This window comes from Rhincodon typus, chromosome 6, assembly GCF_021869965.1.
Source record: "Rhincodon typus isolate 14 chromosome 6, sRhiTyp1.1, whole genome shotgun sequence".
NCBI classification, from domain to species: domain Eukaryota; kingdom Metazoa; phylum Chordata; class Chondrichthyes; order Orectolobiformes; family Rhincodontidae; genus Rhincodon; species Rhincodon typus.
Genome location: NC_063337.1, coordinates 34,949,006 through 34,974,619, shown reverse-complemented (window position 1 = coordinate 34,974,619; position 25,614 = coordinate 34,949,006). Strand labels below are relative to the sequence as shown.

The 25,614-nt window shown below is 39.9% G+C and overlaps 1 protein-coding gene across 1 annotated transcript in view; it reads right to left on the bottom strand.

The window, feature by feature from the left end:
- atp8a2 (ATPase phospholipid transporting 8A2) overlaps positions 1-25,614 on the bottom strand; it is a 701,479-nt gene that overhangs the window by 13,287 nt on the left and 662,578 nt on the right. Inside the window, exon 38 of the mRNA XM_048597580.1 lies at positions 6,969-7,057. Within this exon, the coding sequence (XP_048453537.1) occupies positions 6,969-7,057 (89 nt within the window). The remainder of the gene's footprint in view (positions 1-6,968; positions 7,058-25,614) is intronic.

Below are 25,614 nucleotides of genomic sequence, written 5' to 3'. Positions count from 1 at the left end.
ATGACAAACTGGCTACTGGGAACGGCTTAAGTAAATAATTTAGGAGGCCTTTGGGTTTTATTTTTGAAACAGTTGGAACAATGAAAGGAGAGTGGCCAGTTCTTAAAGATCAGGCTTTCTAGTTTTTTTTAGCTTTAGCAGTCAGAAGCTGTTTGGGGTCCCATAAGAGTTGGAGCTTCAGTGAATGATGCCTAGCTGCTACTCTCTGAAATCTCTCTTGTTGGTGTTTTCTCTTGGACTGGAGAACTGCATGTAAGAATCCGTGCCTGAATTTGCCTTTTTGCCAAGGGGTGTGTTTACGGGATGTTACTACATTGGAACAGTTAAATAGGAATAGGTATTGTATCTATTATTCAGTTAAGTTTTCCAATAGTTAAGTTATTCTAAATTCCTTTTTCATTTTTTTTTTAAAACAAGGTGTTTAAGTAAATTGTGTTTTGCTTAACATTGAGTAGTTTGACCAGTTGCATCACATATGGAACATGCCCTTCATATCTACCTTTAAAAGTAAGAAAAAGTTAGGGTCTAGGCTACCTGCTTAAGATATTTTGAGGGGGTTTGGTCTGGTGCATAACAAAGGTCAGCAGGTAAAATTAGAGCACATGGAATAGGGGGAAATGTACTTGTTTGGATCGAGAATTGATTAACAAATAAAAAGCAGAGAGTACAACTAAACAGTTAACCATTCTCAGATGGCAGGCTGTTATTAGTGCAGGATACCAGAACTATTTACAATCTACATAAATAATTTGGTTGAGGGGACCAATTGTAATATTGTATTTCAAAACTTGCTGATGACAACTGGATGGGAATGCATTTTGTGAGATGTGTGTCACGAGTCTTCAAGAGGACTTGGGCTTAAGCATAGCAGATGGAATATAATGTGAATAAGTGTAAAGTTGCTCACTGTGGTATAAAATAAAACAGAAATAATATTGCTTAAATGGAGAGGGGTTGGAGGTGCAGGTATCTAAAGGAACTTGGATATCCTCATTCACAAGTACCAGAAGTTAACATGTTTGGGTGCAGCAGTAATAAGTCTTGCTTTCATACATTTTCTTTGGTGAGATCACATCTGAAATACTGTATATAGTTTTGGTCTGTTTATCAAAGAAGGAATACACTTGTCATAGAGACAGTGCAATATGGCTCACCAGATTAATTCCTGGGATGGTTGGATAGTTTTCTCAAAAGTCAATATCTGTACTCCCGAGTTTCATAGAATGAAGGGTGATCTCATTGAAACTTACAAAATTCTTCCAGGGTGTGACAGGGTCCCTATGGATAAGATGTTCCTCCTGGCTGGACAGTCTAAAACTAGAGACATAGTCTCAGGATATGGAATAGGCCATTTAAGATGGAAGTGAGGAGGAATTTCTTCACTCGGCTCTATCTTTAGAATTTTCTAACCCATACGGCTGTGGAAGCTCAATCATTGAGCATTTTCAAGACAGAAAATCAACAGATTTTGTGAGTCTAGAGACAATATGGAGCACAAAGTCATACAGCATAGAGACAATGCCTTCGGCCCACCATGGCTATGCCGACCAACAAACACCAAACTACACTCATCCCATTTATCTGCACTTGTTCCATAACCCATTATGTGCTGGCATTTTAAGTGCTCAACATCAAGTGATATGGAGGTTGTACGATCAAGTGGCACTGTGGTAGATGATCAGCTATGATCTAACTGAATAGTGGAGCAGACCCAATGGCTGAATGGTGTCCTGCTGTTACTATGATTCCAAGGGATGGCAATAAGATGACTAAAACTCAGAATCCTATGTTGCATTTTGTACCCTTAGCTTTCTTGATTAGTTGTATAAATTACTGTATTTTCATTCACAATTTGTAAACATGACTGCTGATTCATTGTTAGTCTTTACAACAATACAGAAAAATATTACCGCATCTCTTACATTCGGTTTTGGAGCTGGGTCTCGCTGCTGTAATGTATTGAGGATTTATTGTATAAATAAGAGAATATAAGCTATAAAATTCTGATCAGATTTTAAAGCACACCAGTGTCCTTCCTCTCCTTCCCCTTCTTCAGATATTCTATATCTTCAACCAGATAAAGAAAGTGCATTATAATTGTTTTATTCAATGTGGCTCACACTTATCTCTGTTATCAATAAACAAATTGCATTCCGGCAACCAAAACAACCAACAAATCTCATTCATCATCACCAGGAATGAGTGCAGCAATCTATTAACAGTTACTTAATAACCTCACAACAGAAATATAACAAAAGAGACTACATATTGTCAAAACTATTTATCCCTTCTTTTACCAGCAGTCATCTCAGTGTCAGTATTACCAGTTACAGACTTGCAAAAAGATCGAACAGGACTAGTTTTTGGCCTTCGACCTATACAGGATGTAAACTGATATGCATCATGCTGTGGTGCTATGGGTTATTTGCAATGGATATCCTGAATGAATGTGAAATAAAGATATATTATCCAACCTTAGTCTAGGTTCATTATTTCAATGAAGTTATCCTTCAAATATCATTAGTGAGGTCAGGTATGGGAAATCATGAGGGATGTCTATTCCTTACAAAACTTTGAGCCAATCACTGCAACCCCTCTCCCTTCCTGAATCCTAAATAGCAGGGCACAAGCTTGTACCTATTACTGTTTTCCTTCCTCCCTGATTGTAACTTACGATATGGCCTCATTACAAACAGTATGGGATTTGCACTTAGCATCAGAGGTTACTGTTTGCGGATTATCAAAGAGTAACGAAAAATGCAATCTTACTAAAAGGAAAGACTGTCTGAAAACATACTCACAATGCTATCATCACACCAATAAGGCCACTGAACAAGATTATTTCTCATGGAGATAATAGAGAAAATATATAAGAGCAGACACACAATTTTGTTTGAAGTATCAGAAAAAGCAATGCTGCCAATGTGTCACATGATGTGGTACTGAATTATGTAAACCAAGAAGGTCCAAGATTTGTTAAGTTTTTCTGTTAGCCAGGGATGCACAAAATTCATATTAATTTAAAATCTAGGAAGCCAGAGGTATAGAAGGGTGAGAAGTGTAGGGTGATAAGGTTACAGGATTTGAAGGACTATTCAATGACCCTTGGCTTTTAACCAAAGAAAGGACTGAAATTATCTTTAATCCTCTCCCCCCATGATGTTATCTTGGCAATATCCCGGACGGCTTCCATGAGCCCGATATGCAGGTATGAATAGACATATGGTCCGTTCAGGTAAACAGGCAGCTATCACCAAAAGGCTTTCTTTAAAGTTACTAGCCAGGGAAATGAAGTTGGGCTGAAGGACAGCAAATGCATTTTCAGCAAATGCCTTGCAGCTAAACAGAGTGAAGGAAGTTTACTTAACTGTAAAGTGAAAGCAAGCATTAATAAATCTATGGCTCCTTGGTAGTAACCTGCAAACATAATGTGAGGCCACAGAATGAGCAGATTGAGTTGAGGTTACAATTAGCTGAAAATCTTGTTGAGGTTACAAAACGTTTGGAAGAATAACATTTTCTCCACATTTTTAGTATTAAAAATGGAGATTGGGAATGATAATTACAATACAAACAATATTAAAACATCCCTGAATTGAGGAAAGGAGCCATTGAAATTAAATCAATTTTGGCACTGTAAATCTGTAATGATTTTGATCCATCGGTTTATGAAATTTTGTACCTGCTCCCCCTTTTAACAAAAGTGCAGATAAATGCTTGTTCTATTGGGAGTTTTGGATTGCCAGATAATTATGATGAGTGTCAATGATGATAGTGTTTAAAGTCTAGAGTGGAAGAGTCCTGTGTCAATCAAAAGAATATTGTTCACAGTTATGTTTTGAAGAAGCATGGTCTTTCTCTGGAGTGCTTTTTTTGGGGAGGGGGATGATCTCTTCTGTTTAAGGAGTTGTGCTGTTTTGCCACCAATTAACATCAATGAACTTGAACTGAACAATCTCAGGGTACTCCTAGCTAGCTCTTTCACTGCTGGTTTACAGCCTTCAGGGATTCCACTGTGTTCATTAATGCAAAGTGAATATGAATATTGTTGAAGAGAGAGAGACATATCATGAAGCTTTTCATCTTGGACTGATCAGGACAAACAAATGCCAAATTTCAAATGACAATTTATACTACTGGAGAAGAGCGCTGATTGGTTGGAAAATTTATGTTGAGTGGATGAGGCATCCAAAGCAACAGAGCAATCATAGCCTGTCCAAAGAAGGCAGTAAGGAAGGATTGACTTGCATTGAATCAGTGCTTTTTAGAATCACTGGATGGATCAAAGCACTTTGCAGTCAATTAATTACTGATGTAGTTTTACCAAAGTGGTTAGTTCAGTTGCCTGGACTGCCATTTGTGTTGCATGTGGTGTCAACAGAATGGGTTCAATTTCTAGAAGTTTACAAAATTATGAGATGCATGGATAGAATGGATGGTCAGTCTTTCTCCCAGGGTAGGAAAACCAATTATTAGAGGATACAGTTTAAGGTAAAAGGGATAAGTTTAAAGGAGATGTGAGAAGCAGGTTTTTGTTTAAAACACAGAAGATGGTAGTGCCTGGAATGTGCTGCCAGAGTAGGCAGTGGAGACGGATACAATAGCAACAGTTAAGAAGCATCTTAATAGACATATGAACAGGCAGGGATAAAGGGATATGGACAGCATAGAGATAAAAGGTTCTTAGTTTAGAAAGGCATCATATGTCAGCACAGTCTTGGTGGGCCAAAGGACCTGTTTCTGTGCTGTATTGTTCTTTGAAGTGTATAGGAAACAGCCATGTTGAGCACAGCAAACTTCTCCACAAGCAGCAACAAATGTGATAGTGACTAGATAACTTGTTTTTACGCTGCTGATTCAGGGATAGATGTTGGCTCAGACAAATAGATAACTTCTCTTTCTTTCTTTGAAATAGTGCCATGCGATATTTTATACTCTTTTAAGCAGGTTAACCAGTCCTCAGTTCCAAGTTCCATCTGAGAAACAACATCTCTGACAGTGCCATGCTCCATCAGTATAGTGCTTGATTGTTAACATTAACTTTGGCCATGGAGAGAGTCGTTTGCGTAGAAGTTTGATGGGCACAACCTGGAGAAGGACTTGTGACTCAGAATGCCAGAAGTGAAACAAGTAGATAAAAAGACAGACTGGCCAAAGTGAAATTTGGAATTAAGTCTTTACTGTCACTGTAATAGTTTGGAGAGACTAAATGGTGAAAAACATAACTGGAGTAGGCTGTTCCACCTCACAAGCGCATGTCAGCCAAAGCCAGGATATCAATATGAACCATCTATAACGAGGCCACAAACAATACAGGGAGAGTTAGAGAGATAAAGACCAGTCTACCTAGCCTGCCATGCACAATTGTAATACCTTGTGCCTCATAATGTAAGTGCCGCTGACCACCTGAAACTATATGATCTCATGGGACTGCCAAAGAATCGGAAAGGAACGCTGGCCAAGTGCTCTGAGGGAAAACATCTTGCGCAAAGGAAGACAGCTGTGGTTGTTGGAGATCAGTTATCTCAACTGCTTACTGCAGGAGCTCCTCAGGTTAGTGTACTAGATCCAATCACCTTCGGTCACTTCAAAAACAATTTTTTCTCCACTAGAAAGTCAGAGGTTTGGAGTGTTCATTCATGATTGCACAGTGTTCAGTACCAATACCAACTTCTCCAACACTGAATTAGCCTGTGTCAATAAAGGGGCAAGGTCTGGACAACTCTCAGGCTTAGACTGATAAAGTGGCTCATAAAATTTCCATCATACAAGTACTAGATAATCATCAACTATACAGAATCTAACCATTTCCCTTTGATTTTCAACATTATTACCATTGCTGAATTCCTCCACCATCAACACCCAGGGCATTACCACTAACCAGAAATATAACTAAACCAGCGAGATAAATACTCAGGCAATAAAAACAGATCAAACACTAGGAAATTTGCAAAGTGTAACTGATGTCAGACTCCCAAAGCCTGTCCACCATTCAAAAAGGCACAAGGCCAGGACTGCGATGCCAACATTATCCACTTGCCTGGATGAGTGAAGCTCAACATTATCCAGGGCCATGCAACTCACTTATTGGGCAACAAATGTTGTCTTGCGAACAACACACACATACTAAGAACAATGCTTTTTTGAATAAAAGTAGGAGATCACTCTGAGCTTGAATCCCCTCAGTACTGACTTTTTATAAGAAGTGATGTCACATAAACCAGAAAGGCTTTGCCTGGACGAATTCAGAAAACTGGCAAGGAGCAGTGCAAAAGGCAACCTGCTCCAAAAATCCAAAATTCTGCAGGAAAAGAAGCGCCTTTCTATTCATATGCTTCAGTCCCCTCACCACCCAGTGGGGTTAGTCAGTTTATTTGTTCCAAATCGCTTCCCATTTAAATGAAGTTGGCTCCTCTGAAACCTTGCACAAGTTGCAAATTCTAAATATGTTTAGTATGTTCCTTTAATATTGGGGATATCAATGTCATTGTCTTCAGTCTCCACTCCAGACTCCATCCCATGGATACTAACTCTATACATATTGCTGATCACCGAGAATGAACCAGGCTGTCCATAACCTTGGTGTCCCATGTGATGCCGAAATTAGCTTTCAACTATCTATTCACATTATCACCAAAACTGTGAAGAAAGCAACAAAATTCAAGTAGATACTAGAATTTTAGAGGAAAGAAATGTTAGTTAGTTGAAATTAGAGCAATAGAAGTTGTGATGCATTTTTAAATTTTGAAGGTACACCATTAGTCCATGGATTCTTTCATTTGAATGCGTTTCCCGTTGTTTACACATGAAAGTTTTCTCTTATGGTTGGGAAAGGCCTGACTGAATGTGTGTCAAAGAACTCAGTGAAAATGAGTACAGTCTCCTGTTTGCATTTTTTTGGAAAGAACAGACATTTCCTTTCCATATAAATGTGTAATCAGAGTAGTGAGAGGTAGTGCAATACTTACGTGACAGACCAGGAACAGAATGGGTCCGGACGAGGTTTGAAGGGGTTTTCTTAAACACTCTTTTTAACAGATAAGCACGTTCATTCAGACTAGGAGCAAAACAAATCACGTGTAAGTTTCATACATTTTGAAGTGGTAATTCATGCTTTGATACTAGCATGCAAGTCTTAACCTATAAAAGTAAACATCTGGAATATAAATTCAAATTAAGAGAAATGTTCACAGTGAGCTGCAAAGTCCAGGCGACTTATTAGGTTTGCAATTAAAAAGGGACAATCCCTCAGTCAACAATTAACATACCAGGTGTTGATTAGCAATGAGCGTGGTTTCTGTTAATTGGTTGACCACAAATAAAACAAACCTTAAAGGGCTCTTGTGGTGCAGTGGTAGAGTCCCTACCCCTGGACTGAGGGGCCTGTTCAAGTCCCACCTGCTTCAGATGTGTGTAACAACATACCTGAACAGGTTGATTAGAAAAATAAGTTAACAAAATAAAAATAAAACAAACCTTCAGGGGCTCCTCTGGTGCAGTGGTAGTATCCCCACCTCTAGACCAGGAGTATTGGGTTCAACCACCTTCTTCAGAGGTGTGTCATAATATCACTGAACAGGTTGAGATAAATAAAACAAGCCTTCAATTTAATGGTTCCAGGAAAAAAATGTCTTCATAAAGGTCTTGATGGCTGCACTGGTTTGGTTCTTAAAATCAATTAAGGAAGTTCCTACCAATTACTTGACTTAGTTCTTCCAGAGAGTCACACTAGACTCGACACTTTAACTGTTTCTCTCTCTGTTGATGCTGCCAGACCTGTTGAGTGTCTCCTGCATTTTCAGTTTGTATTTCAGATCTCCAGTAACCATATTATTTTACTTTCATTTGAGATTGTTATTAGTGTCCTTTCTTGCTCCTCTTCTAAATTATCTCCTCTTAAGGTCATTGATTCTTCCCTCAATAAAAATTGGATATGAACTCAATCACACCAAATCCAAGATCAGGCCATTGATCAAATCAACGCTGTTAAAAGGGCAGCCTTCAAACAAAAACACTTCTGGAGGTACAGGCACCAGCAATCTCTATAACAACGTTGCTATTGAGCTTTACTATTATGATCCATTATTTACATTTAGAAAATAGCAGATAGAAGGACCAAAGGAAAACAAGGGTGCAACAGTTTTCTGATTTGTGGAATGTCATGGAGTGTCCTCATTATTGAGGGATCATAGAGCAATGCTGATCTATCATGCAGACTGTTAGCAAGCTATTCTCTTTAAGATACAACGTGGATGCACAGAAGAATTTATAAAGGTACTATGTATTGAAGTAAGTGGGTAATGCATAATGAAGGAAAGTTAGAGGGCTCATTGTTCAGCTTGCCGCTAAAATGGATGAATAGAGTCTCAACAGAGCTGTCAGTATGATGATTTGAATAGATTTTATAGAGAGCAAATTAACAACAATCTGGCTAAGTACTCATTCCCAGCATTTCAAGTTCCCTTTAAATAAGTCCCAAACCCTACATTAGGTGTCAACTGTGCATGAGAAATTGTCCTCAGAAGCTTGCATCAGCTGTATTTGAAAAAAAATCCTCCTGTGTTAGGTTAGCTATTGCTTGATAATTTCTGTCTTTTGTTTAGTTATTTTGAATATTATTTTGAATTATTTTACTCCTATTTATATAACTTCTGTCAAAATTCCCACTGAACAAATTTATTTTCCATTAATTTCAATCATCATGTTTACATTTAGTTTCATTGACAAAATAAAACCAGAAGTCATTTTGCTCACTTTTCCTTGACAATGATTAATTGATTTTTACATATTCTGCTGTACAGCATTTTTTAAAAATTTGTGGGAAGTGAGCTAGCTGGGCCAACATTTATTACCCATCTCTAATTGCTCGAGAAGGGTTGGCGAGCTGCTTTCTTGAACTGCTTCAGTTTGAAGGCTGCCCTTTTAACAGCATTGATTTGATCAATGGCCTGATCTTAGTGTAGGTAGATCCACAACATCGAAAGGGAGTTCTTGGATTTTGACCCTTTGACGCTGAGGGAATGGCGATATGTTTCTAAGTAAGAATGATGACAACAGATACTGCAGATGACAAAATGAAATGGGGACAAATTTGTTGTCTTTTATTGTTCTTTTTCTCTAATCAAGCAGTGGAAAGCACATAGGTTGATTGTAACAAGGAGCAGTAAGGGGTTTTGTGATGACATCAACTACATTGGTGATGAACTAATGTGGGAAAGGGTTGATTGGAGGAAAAACTCAGTTGAGCCCTCCACTCCACAGCTAATCATTGTATACATGCAAGTGAAGCATGGGTGAGACAACAAGGTGTGGGGCTGGATAAACACAGCAGGCCAGGCAGCATTAGTTTCGGGTCTGGACCTTTCTTCCTGGACCTTAACCATGCAGAGTAACAGACGCAGAAAGGTGCATGTGGACACCTCAATGTAAATCAATGCCTTCAAATGCAGGAGGGAGAAAATTAAAATGGAATAAATAGATGTTCTTGTGGGAATGCCATATCATAGCTGGTTCACACTGGGAGTTGTCTGTTCTGGAATGACAGATGGAAACTTATATCCTTGACCTAATCTATTTAATACCGTGACTTTTCTACATCATCATTTACTTGTAAACCAATATTTAGCAGAATTTTGGGAGGGAGTTTGTTGGAGGATTAGGCTTGTATGACAATGGAATTTGAGCAGTCTAAAAAAAATGATTAAAAGTTAAGTATCCATTTTATTCAGAGAATAGCATTAGAATGAATCATGGCATGAAAAAAAGACCTGGATAGGCTTTTAAACACAGCCTGCTAAGGGCAAATGAAGAGGATAAATAAAGCTTTCATTAAAATTTGGTGTCAGGGGCTTAACTGTAATTATTTATTTACAACATTTGAAAGGGAATTACCTCCCCCACCCTCTCCATCAAGAAAACTGCAGCCCTGAAACTTTGAATGAACAAAGATTTTGAAAATAGCTTCAATACCAATGTTTTGTATTGGCCTTGAGAAAAATGCCTGTGTAGTCAACCCCCTATACACACAATAAGGGCTTTCAGAAAATAGCACTTCAAGAGCACCCAGAGTAGTGGGTAGGTCATTGCTGGGGGTCAGAGCCTCTGAAATGGTGAGATACACTTTCGGTATTCATGAGCTGACTGACTAGGATTTATACACAGAGCAGGAGGATTGGTATTTTCTGTGGATCTGGATAGACAAAGCCCAAAACGTGTACAAATTACATTATCCAGAACAACTCAGAAGATGTTAGACAGTGGTGTTCTGTTGATATTCAGAATAATTAAATAAATCAACAGGAAAAATGATGCTTTGATTTACCACCTTTTACAGTGACAGAATCTATAAATTCCAATTCTATAAACAGAGTAACACTAACACCAACCAAGTAGAAACAAGCAGACTACAGTCACATATCCTCACATACACACAAAATAGCACGTAAGTCAGAAGGGAATCCAGCAAGGCTACAGGAGGAAAGGATGGCTGCATGTGGGACATGCGCGCACACACAAATCACAGACAATGCAGCCCATGTCTTTCCCTGACCTCTGTGTCGCTTAGAATTCAGAGAATCTTCTAAATGAGGGCAGGAGAAAACCCACAGAAGCCTGTCTGAATTCTTCTATAGCAGAGTATAAGCAGGTGTGAAGGAATTGTGGAACAACAAAGAAAAGGAACATCACAGTGATTAGACCCAGTTGGAAACCACAGCAGCGCAAGTTAAAAAGACACGAAAACATTTGACAGATTTAGCCACACTATTATCTAGTTCACAGATGGACCACCCAGAGAATCTGTGAGCAATTAGTGAAATAAAAACAATATAAGGCAAGGCTGGGTGGTAGAGATGCAAATCTTACATGATCTCCATGAAAGCATTTTGATAGCGAAGCGAGTCTATGTGGAAGCATGCAGATGAAAAGGTTTTCAAATGAACATGTAAACAAAATAACTAAAACATATTCCCAGCAGGAACAACCCGTTCTCAAACAATTATGTACATAGCCAGCCCAAATTTTGCTTCTGTGCAATGCACATACATAAAACAGAATGTGTTTTCAAGTATTTTCGTAATTCCTCTTGCCCTATCTCTGCCATCGTAGCTGAGCAAATGTCAGAAGGATGGCAGGCGAGAGTTGTTGTTTCTGGAACTTTGCACCTGTTGCTTTTTTAGGACATGAATCAGCTTCTCCTGATGTGTATAAAACAGCCTGTGGTTTTGTGCACAGATAACAGCCATAACAGGTTGTAGTCAGGTTTATGAAATATTATGCCACTCAGTCATCTTCCAGCAATGTCTGCTGTCTTACTGTGAATTTGTTCAATTTGAACTATCTAATTTGCGATCTGAGGACACAATATAGTATTGCAGTTAAATATATCTATTCCTTTAAATGTGATTACCAAATGGATTGGAAGTGGACTAATTTGTACTCTACACGTTTGAAAAACAACTTGTTCAGTACATTGGGACATTGACTGATTATTATGTACGTGACATTACCCATGTCCTGATGCACAGAGGAAAGTAAGATCCATGTAAAACCATTTGCTTTGCAGCAATAAAACACTACTGAAAACACCACAACATTTTAAAAACAGGAGCAGAGTTCTATCAAGAGTTCCTATGCTGACATAATGATATTAAAGAGATATTGAGGCTCTGAAAAATAAAAAAGAGGTAATGACTGAAACAAAAACGATGTTATGATATGCATTGCAAAAGGCTGCTTTGAAGATCTACATGAATCTCTTTATATATCTGTAAATATTTTCTGTGGGACAGTAAGTATAGTTTAAAGTAAAGCATCAGGCTCCAAAAAACATAAAATTAGCGCAGGATAGCTTCTCAATAACTAGCTGCAGAGATAAACTTGTTTCCTTACTACACCTGCAGAATTTAAAAAGCTTTGCAGCCTCTAGTCACCAGATGACACGAGGTTATACTCCTCCAATTACAATTTAAAAGATTGCAAGGTCTCGGACTCTTGTTTCCCTCTCTCCATAAAATACATGAACAGAAAACTCATGTTCTGCTTAATAATTAACAAAGAAAAGATTTTTTTAACAGAATTAGCTCCAAATACTCTCATGCTTAATATTTTTGAACACAAGTGATTCTCTAAATTCAAAAGTAGAAATGTCCATTTCAACAAAATATAACTGTACCTGTAATTTTCCTTTACTGTCACTGTTTCTCTGAAAGCATCGCACTTGAAGCTTCTTTATCATACAAAATTCATTGGAAAAGAACTAAAATAATAAAGGCATTTATACAACGCTCGGTTCCAAAGAACACATTCCGTTTGATTGAAAATATTCATGTGTGTGCGCGTGTGTGTCTGTTACAAATCATGCTGTCCTCTGGGTAAAGTCACAAGTCCCACTTCAGAGACTGAGGGGATTGTATTTTGCACTTTTTAAAATGTTTGAGAATGTCATGGAGACATGGAAACAAAATCAGATTGAACATCATGGCAAAACCTTCAGCGCATCCAAGGGAGCATTTAACTCATCACTCATGCATTTGTTCTTGTGCTAATGCTCATTTTTGAAACTGGTTGGAAACTCAGTTTTTTTGGGTAGTGAAATGTTGTCACTAAAGTTGTTGGAAGAGTTACTGATCAATTCCAAAACCTTTTTTTTTTATTATGTCTAGCTAGGTTAATACTTGTTAAGATAACAATAACGCTATCAATGAATTGTATGTCACATTGTTCCACCATTTCCTCTCACTTGAAATTCTTATTCTCTACTGCTCATTCAAATTCTGCACAGAGTGGTTCTTATTCTCGGTGACTTCAGCCTCCATTTTAACTTATGCTCTCTTAATGCTCTATCTCCTCAATTTACTTCATTTCCTTTATTCTCTCCCTCCATATAAACAACTCAATCCAAATTCACACCTATCCTCTCACACCTTGCCCACCTCATGTAGTTTCATTATTCACAGCATATTAATCACAGAAAAGGCAATCTGATCAGTTCCATGTATCACTCTCATAGAAACACAGAAAACAGGAGCAGGAGTAGGCCATTCGGTCCTTTGAGCCTGCTCTGCTTTTCAGTATGATCATCCAATTCAATACCTTGTTCCTGCTTTTCTCTATATCTTTTGATCCCTTTCGCCCCAAGTGCTACGTCCAACTCTTTCTTGAAATCAAAGCAGTTTGACGTCAAATGCTTTCTGTGAATTCTACAGGCTTATCCCTGTCTGGGTGAAGATATAGTTTCTTAGCTCAGTCCTAAACTGTTTCCCGTGTCCTTAGATTGTGATCCCTGGTTTTAGACTCCCTGGCCATTGGGAACATCTCTCCCTCATCTACCCTGTCTAGTCCTCTCCATCTACATGTCCCTTCCCTGTTCCAACTCTACATGCTTTCTCTATCCGGATGGAGGGAGAGGAAATTGGTGATACAAATCTCTCATTCACTTAGAAAATTGCAAGCATCTAGCCTTTGGCCCACTGTTTACCAGAACAGTTCTGCAACTATTAATTTGCTCAAACTTTGAAGCTCTAGTCCTCATTAAAACCATTACTTTTCCCCCACCCTACCTGTTTGCTCATCTGTCTCCCTTTAACTCCAACAGAAGCAGACTTCAACACATACAGCAACCGACTGGTTTAGCCACTTCTCACCTGATCTGGCTGGGGACCACATTAAGCTCAATCTGGTCCTGATCTCAACTGGTAAAACTGCTCACTATTCTACAATCATCTTGGAATACAAAGTAACCTCTCTAGCTTCTTCAGTTACCAAAAGCCACCTTCCTCCGCTTCACCCTGCCTTCAGTGTGAGGCACCCATGGACTTCTTTGTCACTGAGACTGAGGCCATCCAGACAGCAAATTTTGCCACTACCCCTAGGCTATCTGGCCAAACCTTCCATAAGGTATTTCTGCCCTAATCATAAACTTGCAATATTTGTTAGTTTCTCTCCTACCTCCCTCTCATGATCTCTCCAAGTTTATCTTGCCAAAGAGACACACTTCCTGCTCCCTTGGCCCTACTCCCACTAAATTGCTCGCCATCCAGTTTTCCTTCTAAGTTTCCACGTTAGCTGACACTATGAACGGTTGTCTCCTCTTAGCAACTGTTACTTCCATCTTTATCTGCTATCACACCTTCTACAAAAAGTATGTAAACCCACCCTTCTGTCCTTATAAATCACCACTCCATTTCTAACCTCTCTTTCCTCTCCAACATCCTTCAACATGTTATCACAGCTGAAATCTGTACTCATCTTTCTTGGAACTCAATGTTCAAGTCACTGCAATTAGGTTTTTTTGCCCTTTCTACAAGATTGAAATGGTTCTTATTTCTCATATCTCTGTAGTCAGACTGTTTCAGAGCTGGATGAGCAGAAATTTTGACTGGTTAGATATTGGGAAGATTGAAGCCATTGTCTTTGATCCTCATTACAAATGCCATTCCCTAGCAAACAGCTCTTTCCTCGCCCTGGCAACTGTCTGAGACTGATCGAGATTGTCGGGAACCTTGATAAAATACTTGCCCATGAGATGTGCACACTTCTGCTTGATCATTAAGACCACCTATTTCTATCTTTAGAATAACATCGGACCCCATCTCCACTCATATGCTGTGGAAACTCGGTTATCCCTGGACTAGTGCTTCCCAAACTACATTCTCTTTAATTTTTTTCTTTGTTGCAAGCCTCATAGATCTATATGTAGCAGTGACTTCTGCCTCCATGGACCCTGGGAATGGCTATATAGCCACTAAGAGGGAACAACTTTCCCAGGCCTTCACCAACTATGACCCCATTTTGAGATTTGAATATTGTCATGACCCTGCAGTCAGAGTGATGGGGGTATGGGAGCAACCTGAGAAAGGAGATGGGATAGGGGACAGGGTGGAGAAGAGAGTTTCATGACACCAATGGAGGTAGGGGAAGGTCCTCTTGAGTTTAGGTGCCTGAGAGAACAGAACTTAAGCTGTTGGGGTCTGGTCAGAGCTCCATAGTGGTCACTGCTGCCTGAGAGCTTGCAACCCCAAAACTTCACTTTGTGAGCTCGCTTTAGCAAGCCCTGCTCTATACAATTATTACAATACTCTGACTGGCCTCCCACTTTCTATCCAATATGACTTTCAGATCATCTAAAACGTTGCTGCCCACGTCCTTACTCATATCAAGTCCTGTTCACTCATCATCCCAGTACTGAATGAATACATTGGCTACTGGTCAAGCAAAGTCTTGATTTTAACATTTACATCCTTGGTTTTCAATGTCTCCATGGCCTTACCCATCCCTTGTGCTATAATCTCCCACCGCCTGCTCTAATTTCAACATTTTTAGGAGCTCAAATTCAACTGCTCCACTACTGATGACCATGTTGTCAGCTGCTGAGGCCCTAAATTCTAGAATCCTTTGGCCCCAAACCCCCAGATCTCTCTGCTTTTCTCTCTCGTTCCTTCTTTAACTTGTTTCCACCGAAACTATTTCATGAGCTAAGCTTCCCTCATTTAACTACTGTGACTTACTGTCACATTTTATTTATAATACTCCTGTGAAGCACCTTTGGACCTTTTATTATGCTAAAGTGACTATCTGGAAGTACAAATTCTATGGTATAGAACCTGTAACTCAGCTTCACGGAGAGATGAATGGATATCAGCAGATATCTAAGGAGGGCATGTTACAACAAGTATGGTGGTATACAGTCAAAGAACTTCTACAGAAATATGTGAAAACTGATATGCCTTTTAACAGCTACACCATTTTCAGGTGAGACATTTGAACAGTCACTGTCAGATAAATAATGGGACTGGGATAACAATCAGATTGTTTGAACTAATGTCCTATTGAATGCAATGCTGCAGCTGAAGGATGCAAGAATTATTTCAGTTCATGAATGTAAATATAGTTTTGAAATGCCTTGGTTTTTTTGGTCTGTTCTCCATATCTAAAGACTGTATAGAATCGAAGTGCACCACTGACTATGTATTTATGTGAGAGATTATTTTGTGAATAAAGTATGTTTTTGAGACAAAAAAATTGTTTCAGTTCATGACCAGAGGCCTGAAGCAGCAATACTACCATTAGCATATTATTACAACAGGATGCTATTTTGATTACCACAGGATGCCATTTTGCTGGTCATGGTTGGGCCGACCACTCAGCTTGTTTGTATAAGCAAACAAAACCTTTTTCACATCGCTGATGTGTCTGGATTGTCCTTGCCTGTTTGAAGAATGTAGCTAGACAATGAAAGTGGCAATTGAAACATTTGGATGACAGTGTTGCACACACTTTGCCACTGGTGTTGAGTAACTGACAATTGAAAGTGCAGGCCCAATACAAAAGAACAGTTTACAGTTGACAAATTAAAAATGAGAAATGGTAAATGAAGTACATTGATGTACTTCAAAATTTAAAATTAACCATGATAGAACTACAGCAATAACATTTCTCAGATGTTAATCACTAAGTTGCTTAAAAGATTAAAAACTTATATTTATATCAGTCATTGCTTTCAGGGCAAGCTTTACAAATATTTAACAGTTTCAAAATATAAATGTACTCGATGAAAACTCACTGATATTCCTCAAGACAACGTATGATAAAACAACTGACTTCATGTATTGAAACCAGTTTCCAATTTCTGAATGTTTTTTCATTGCTACTATTAATAAAAGTTTTACTCAAGCTGTTATTAAAGCTAAATAAATAATAATTAATGAGAAAGAGTCCATAATGTAAACCTATATCGGTGTCTCACTGCTGTTGCACGTGCAAGATTTCATTGTAGTGCCGAACATGACATCAAGGAATAGTTACTTGAATTGTCTAGTGTGTTTCAAAAGTGATGCAAATATCTCTCTGGTGTAGAATAAGACTTCAACGTGACTACATTCATAGAATCAACTGTTCTAGTATGAAACTAATTTTGTTTTCTTGCAGATATAGTCTGACCTGCTGAGTATTTCCAGCATTTTATGTTTTATTTCTATCTTACATTTGCTTTCAAACAAAACAATATCATACAATTATAAAAGAAACTCATTGCAACTTTCAATTTTGACAGAAATATGCATCAGTTTCATACAGTTGATTTTATAGAAGTGCATTTTCCCCAAAAGTCCAACTGAATCAGGTAAATGGTGCTTGAAGTATTAATAAATGGTGGGCTTCTGCAACTTCCAGTGAAACTACTGTCCTCAAACTGTATTTTGAGGACACATATTTCATTTGCCAAAAATCAAAGCAAAATACCACAGCTGCTAGAAATCTGAAAAACAAATTCTGAAAATACGAATGATCAGCAGATCTGGCAGCATCTGTTGAGAGAAACAATTAATATTTCCAGTTGCATATTATTTCTTCAGAGCTAAGGGATGGCAGAAGCATTGGGGGTCAGGGAGTGGCGGTGGCGGTGAAGGAAGAACAAAAGGGAAGGTTGGAAAATGGTAGAAGCCAAGAGGGATTAAATGACATTGTAATGGAACAAAAGGTAAAGGAAGTGGTCATGATACTGGGAAGACAAGTGTTTAGTACCACTACCAGTATGCGATAGCTCTCGCACTTCATACCACCCTCCCCCAAATTTGGACATGAAATGGCTCAGATTAGCCACATAAGGAACCAGAGGCTATTGTTAGAACACAATCTGTGAATATAGCATTTATGAAAGGCTTAGCAGATCATTACGATACTCAATGAGGCAGCACAGCTCCCCCGAGCCATAAGTACTATAGATCAAAAATAAACACAAGTTCAAACAGTGTGTTCAAAATATCAACACGTTATGAACTCCCTCACTTAAATTCTCTAATATATGCATTGTTTGAAAGCTGTATCCCTTCCAACAATTTTTTTTAATTCTGGATCATCTCAGGTTATAAAGCATTTTCTATCACTGAAGTTGAGTTGGGTTAGAATCTTCTTGTGCTAATTTTGAAGTAAACATGAGACAGCTAGAAGGACAAGGGCAGCAGAAATATGGAACCACCACCTTCAAGATCCCTTCCAAGCCACTCACCATCCTGATTTGGAAATATATCACCGTTCTTTCACAGTCGCTGGGTCAAAATCCTGGAATTCCCTCCCTAATTGCATTGTGAGTCAACCCACAACAGGTGGACTGCAGCGGTTCAAGAAGGCAGCTCACCACCACTTTCTCAAGGGCAACTAGGGACGGGTAATAAACGCTGGCCAGCCAGCGATGCCCACATCCCACAAATGAATAAAAAAGTGTAATTGAAACGCAGTTGCTTCAAGTATTCTTTATTCTGTGAATGATGTATGTATACATGACATTACTGAATGTACGTGGAATGAACAGATTATTTAAATTTTAACAGAACACAAATTTCATGGCATTTTGTGTAACAAAGTAAACTGCTTTTGATATGGCTGAATTTACCAAGATCCAGTGAGATCAAGGCTAATCGCAACATGTTGTCATTGACAATCACTTGCTAACAAGTATGATTGTCTACCTAGGAAATTCTGTGTCATATGTTCTGTGGGTCCTTGTGTGGCTGATTAGCCTGATCCTGGAGCCACATCTCCGGCCACACATCTGGCAGGTGTTTCTGGGAGGTGAAAGTGGTCCTTGGATTTGAGATCAGTGGCATTCCTTACTCTGGTTCCTTTTCTGTACTTCCTCTTGCCGACAGGTGTTCTCAAAGAATTGTGTCCTTCAAGAGTTTCTTCCAAGTCGCTTTCTTCTGAATGAGGTATCCCATGTGTTGACATCCGTGTGGTATTTCTTGAGGGAAGGTTTCAGGGAATCTTTGAAAGGTTTCTTTTGTCCTGTCGTTCGAGTGCCTTCCTTCAGCTAGTCAAAGATGATTTACATTGGTAGTCAAAACTTAGGTTTCCCACGCACATGGCCAGCCAGTGGAGTTGGTTTCAGATGATCATTGCCTTGATGCTGGTCTTATTAGCTGCTTCAACGACACTGATGTTAGCATGCTTGTCCTCCCAGCTGATGCAAAGAATCGTCTCAAACGATATTGATGGTATTTCTCCAGGGTCTTGGGGTGCGACTATATGTAGTACAAGTTTTGGGTTTTTTAGAAGAGTCTGACGGATGACTTTATTGTGCACAAGAATCTTGGTATCAGCACAGACATCATGGTCGAAGACTCATCCTTATGTGTCTGAAGGCAGCGCTCATGGATTGTATATGATGCTGAATCTCTGCATTGATAGCAGCCTTAGACTAAGGGGTAGCTTCATAGGTAGGGGAAATGTTCCATACTTGGAAGGATTTCTCCGTTAATCATAATGGAGGAACGGACCAGTTCTTGATCTGGGATGGGTTGGTAAAGGATTTGAATCTTCTTCAGGTTGAGGCTGAGACCAATTTTTCAGCATGCCTCCACAAAGGGACTAAACAAGACTTGCAGATTCTCTTCTGAAAACAGTGATGACATTGTCATCCGCATGTGAGCTCCATAAGTGGGTTGGTGTCATTTTCTCCTTGGATTTCAACCGGTTGAGTTTGAAACATTTTCTGGCAATCCTGTAGATAATGTCTGCACCACTGGGAAGCTTGTTCTTGACAAGATGAAGAATGGTGGCAATGAAGATAGAGAAGATGGGGGTGATGATGACCCATCCTTGTTTGAACCTTCTGTTGACTTCAAAGGATTGCGCCATATTCCTGGTGAGGACTGTCACTTATATCTAGTTATGGAGGAGATGGAGGATGCTGTTGAATATGACTGGACAGCTGGCCTTTGATAGAATATTCCATTGCACTTCCTGACTGACTGAGTCAAAAGCCTCAGTCAGATTGAAGAAGGCCAGGTAGAGTGGTTGGTGTTGCTCCAGGCATTTCTCTTGGAGTTGTCAAGCAACAAAAATCTTTCATAGTTCCAGGGATTTGGTCAGAAGTCACACTGGCTTTCAGGAAAGATTTCCTCTGAAACTGGGAAAAGACGCCTAGCGGGGGCTTGGGCTATGATCTTTCCTGCAATGGAGAGTAGCGAGATTTGTTGGCAGGTCCCACATCCAACTTTGTCTCCTTTCTTGAAGACAATGGTAATGGCAGCATCCCTGAGTTTGTCCCAGATTTTCAAGAACTGTTGATAGAGATAACAGGTAAACTCTGCTCCTCCAAGTTCAAAAATCTCCACTGGATTCCCATCTTTTCCTGCAACTTTCCCATTGTTTATGTGTCTAATGGTAGCTTCAACTTCTGTAACACTTGGTAGGAGTCCAAGATCATCTTTGATGGGGAGTTGGGGTTTCCTCAAGCACATCCTCAATGATTGTACTGTGGTTTAGGTTTTAAAGTGCTCTCTCCAGAGACTGATGCTTGTTCTGCCTCTCAAAAGAGTGACATCCTTGCTCCACCCCAGTTTGAGGCCAAGGGTGTTGGGTCTGGATATTGTCTTGGTACACTGAGGAATTCCCCGGTATTGTTCACATCAACAAAGAGTTGTAGCTCCTGAACTGTCTCAGTCCACCATTGGTTCTTGATGTCCCAAGTTCTTCTTTGGAACTCTGCCTCACTGGTGATGTTGTTTTGCAGGCATGGAGAGATTTTCTGTTCATGTCAATGAGATCTTGGATGATATGGTCATTCTCGTCAAACCAATTTTGGTGTTTCCTGGTCTTGTAGCCTATGGTTTCTTCTCTGTATCTCCTTCCAGTATTCCTCTGCTCAATTCAAATGACCTTTTTGGAGATTTCGATGAAAACATTGTTGGAAGAGCACTAGTTTTCTTGGCTCTTGAAACCACGCAACATTGAACATTTTTCTGCATGGTTTGTTTGTCTTCAGCTGCTTTTGATAGCTTTGTGAGGAGCGGATGAGCTGATGGTCTGTCCAGCAGTTGTCCGCACTGGTCATTGCTTCGGTAATGAGGACATTCTTTTGGTCTCGGGATTGAATTATGACTTAATCCATCACGTGCTAGTGCTTTGATCGTACAGGCCTTTAAGTCTTAAACTTACCTTTTTGGCAGAAGAGTATGTTGGTAATGACTAGCTAATGTTCTACACATTTGGTGAATTCCATGGAGTTGCAATTCCCGACTCCATCCTTTCTCATGATTCCTTTCCAGAATTGGGCGTTCTTTCTAACACTGGCATTGTAGTCTCCAAGGAAGGTAATTTTATAATTATAATTCTATCTTCCTTCAGGATGTTGGTGAGAGTGGAGTAGAAGCTTTCTTCAGACTCGTGTGGAATCAAGGATTGCAGCATTGGCACTTACGACTGTTGATGCTGGTTCATGGCAAGTTGTAGATGGAGAGTTATGTGACAATAAGGGAGCTCCCAGAGCTGGTTGGTGAATTTGTTCTTGATCGAAAATTCAATTCCATGCATTCTGGGCTGATCCTTGGATTCTTCTCTCTGGAAGAAGGTGCAACCACCACCTTATTCCCTCAGTTGCCCTTCCCCTACTTTTTGAGTCTCCTGCAGGCAGTGATATCAATTTTGAAGTGCCTAAGTTCACAAGTGACAAGGACAGATTTTCGTTCTAGATGATTAATTTGCTCATTATCCATGAGGGTTTGTTATATTTCAGGTTCTGAGATTGAGTTTCATTTTGGTTTTCAGGCTACAGGTAGATGAGCCCACTGGATGTGGTTTTCCAGCCTGGTTGGTGATGCAACAGACTATTTTTAAGGCACTTAATCCAGCCGCTTCTTTATGTAGAGTGAGGTGACTGGATCCTGAAGAGGTTGCTCAGTAGTGAAGAAAGCTGCTGAAATGTTCTCCTGTTCCTATTCCAACAGTGAAATGACTGAGGCAAACTCCACCAGCGTCATGCTGATCTGAAACTAGCGACTTCCAGATCTCTCAATCCAGTCCCCATCACCTCTCATCGATCACTGCAGGACTTGTGTTATGTGTGAGGTTCAATTCCTTTAGGTAGATACATTGTGCAGGACAATTTTTAATGTGGGATTGCTGTTGCACATCAGCAGACACACGGTCCTTGACAGACGGTTGATCCACTTCCAGTGACAAGCAAGCTTTGATGATGGGGGATCTCCGTATAACTGCATCTGCCATCACAGTTGTTGGTAACACGAGTGTCTTCCACCTTGACAAGTCTTCAAACATACAATGGAGATATGTACTGAATCACTAAAATGGACCTCATTCAGCTAAAGCAATGTGCTCTCCTGGGCTTTTGCTGTAAACCTTAGTGGAATAACCATATGATTAAAAGATAATGGTCACGAGAATGACCATATGGAATGACCATATGGAATTTCCAGTCTTTCTCAATCTAAGAAAAAGTCTTAATCTGTCAGACAGCTATAATTTTATGCGAGTAACTTCAGTATGTATATTGGAAACAAATATATGTTTCCACAGCATCAGCTGCTGCAATGGAATTCTTTAGAAGTTGTCTAAATGGCCCAACTATTTTAGGCATAACAATCTCTTCTCTCAGCAACAATACACTCTGTATGGGTACAAAGGTACTTCACAATTTCACCGAACATGCTGTCACTAAGTTGAAAAGACATTTGACAGCACTTAACCTCCTGCAAAGCACTGGCGCCATTTACAGGCACCTCCTCTCAATTTTGCTACCCTCCTTGGCCTATCTTCAGTATTAGCAATCACCACTGCTTCTGATGGTGCTACCAGTGTGCAGAGTTGCTGACATCCGACTGCAGACAGATGGCATTCTGGCCCCATTATAATTAAAAGGCTATTGCCTGAAAAAGTTATAGAGGGTTGAGGCTGCCTTAAGAGTATAATCCAACCGAATATGTTCAAATTTAGTTTTTCCATTTTGTGTAACAAATGATTGAGAACTAATCATCAGCATCTGAGGGCAGAGCATATGTTGGATTTTGTTGCTATCATGCTGCTGGTAACTTGTCAAAGTACCAATTATTCACAGTAAGTTTGGACAGTGAATGTCAGCAACTGGGGGAGCAATCATAATCAAACCAAGGTTTTCCTCTCTAAGACTGAAGAAATCACAGCCAGTTTCTCTTTTCTTAGTTCAGGGATGCTCAGATTATGAGGCCTATGACAAATCTGCTTGATTTATCTTATTCAATGTCACACTATTTGGGACATTTACCCATGAAAACATCAGAGTCCTCCAGTTACCTCTCCTTGGGAAGTGATCTACTATCATTTTCTATGCTTCACAGAGCAAGCAAATCATAGAATCCCTGCAGTGTGGAAGCAGGTCATTCAGTCCATCAAGTCCACACCAAACCTACAACGAGCATCTCACCCAGACCCACCCCACCCCTACCCTACCCTATCCCTGTAACCCTGCATTCCCTATGGCTAACTCACCTAACCTACACGTCCCTGGATACTATGGGCAATTTAGCATGGCCAATCTACCTAACCTGCACATCTTTGGACTGTGGGAGGAAACCGGAGCACCAGGAAGAAACCCAGGAGAATGTGTAAACTCCACACGTTCACCCAAGGGTGGAATTGAACCCAGGTCCTTGGTGCTGAGGCAGTAGTGCTGACCACTGAGCCGCCCCTCTTTTGCTGTGGATGAGGAGTAATTAAACTGCCATTACGTAAAATGCCTCTCATCAGCTGCCAACTTGCACATTCCCTGTGTGTCCCATGCTTTGAGTTACAAAATGACCTGATGCATGAAGCCTGTCCAACATTCAAAATCTGGAAGTGGTACTAGTCGAGGTTCAGTCTGTATCCATAATAAGTTATTTGTGGCTGTTAATAACTGTCCATTTTTAACAGATGTCACTGTATACTTTAACAACTTTACTGGTCTTCAGTATGGGGTTTCTTAATCTCAACCATTGTTGTACACTCGTGGTATGTAATCACCTCAGCCTGCAACCCCAAGAAAGCCAGTTCTGACGAAATGGACGTAAAGGAGAGAATGAATAAGAAAATAAAAATAACAAAATAAAGTAAATAAGATGCAAGAAAGACTAGGAGTATGCCAGCAGAAAATATGCAAAATTTAAAATGAAGGAAGGAATTACAAAAACACTAGATGTTGTGGAAATTAGAATTGCTTAGATACCGTCCCCCAAAAGTGTCATTCGGAATTATTTATACCCTTATAACTGAAACTAACTAAAAAGAGAGGAGGTCTGATATTTGCAGTTGGTTAGTGACTAAGGTTAGAAGACAGTTAAATCATTCAAGAATTAAATCTTTCAGAATCATTGTGCTGTGAACTTGTACCGAAGTAGAGGTCCAAATTATTCCGATGCAGTTCGGTCCACAACAGCTGTAGCACCTTATAACACCAGTTAAGTGCTTCTGAAGTCTGGCCAATACTTTAAAAAAAATGGCAGTCACCTTATACACAAGGTCCCCGAATCAGCAATGAAATAACCAAAATTATTCTTATTTGTGAAATTTGGCCAAGGCATAAATAAAACTCTCAAAATTAAGATGGTAAATCACCATTGGTACCACTCTATCACTTCTCCATTATGTCTATTCATTTGTTTTTCCCAGCAGCCTGCAAATATGATCCAATAATTCTGTTTCTACTTCTACATTTTTTAAGGAGGTCTTAGCTCTCTAACCTCTGCTCAGTAACTCTGTACATCATGATTAAAATCAGCAGCTTAGTCCAATTTGGGATGACGTGTGCAGCCCACAGTCTTCTGGTATCTTGCCTTGGGAAGGATATATTGGCCATGGAGGGAGTACAATGTAGGTTATGAGGAGAGATTGTACAAATAAGGCCTGTTCTCTCGAGGTTGTTGAAGGTTAAGGGGTGATCTGATTGAAGTCTTTAAGATATTAAAGGAAAAGACAGGGTAGATAAAAATAAACTATTTGCACTGTCTGAGATTCTAGAACAAGGGGGCATGTTCCGAGAATTAGGGCCAGAACATTCAGGGGAGATGTCAGACCATAAGATATAGAATTACACCACTCAGTCCAACGAGTCTGCTCTGCCATTCGATCACGGCCGATAGGTTTCTCAAACCCATTCTCCTGCCTTTTCCCCATAACCTTTGATCCCCTTGCTAATCAAGAACCTATCCATTTCTGTCTTAAGTACACTCAATGACTTAGTCTTTTTTTTAGAAAAATTATTTTGTGGGATGTGGGCATTGCTGGCTGGCCAGCATTTCTTGCCCGTCCCTAGTTGCCCTTGAGAAGGTGGTGGCGAACTGCCTTATTGAACCGCTGCAATCCACCTGCTGTGGGGTGACCCACAATGCCATTAGGGAGGGAATTCCAGGATTTTGACCCAGCAAGTGAAGGAACGGCGATATATTTCCAAGTCAGGATGGTGAGTGGCTTGCAGGGGAACTTGAAGGTGATGGTATTCCCATATAACCTTGTCCTTGTCCTTCTAGATGGAAGTGGTTGTGGTTTTGGAAGGTGCTGTCTGAGGATCTTTGGTGAATTTCTGCAGTGCATCTTGTAGATAGTACACACAGCTGCTACTGAGCGTTGGTGGTGGAGGGAGTGGACGCTTGTGGGTGTAGTGCCAATCAAGCGGGCTGCTTTGTCCTGAATGGTGTCAAGCTTTTTGGGTGTTGTTGGGGCTGCTCTCGTCCAGGTAAGTGGGGAGTATTCAATCACACTCCTGACTTGTGCTTTGTAGATGGTGGCCAAGCTTTCAGGAGTCAGGAGGTGAGTTACTTGCCGCAGTATTTCTAGTCTCTGACCTACTCTTGTAGCCACTGTGTTAAT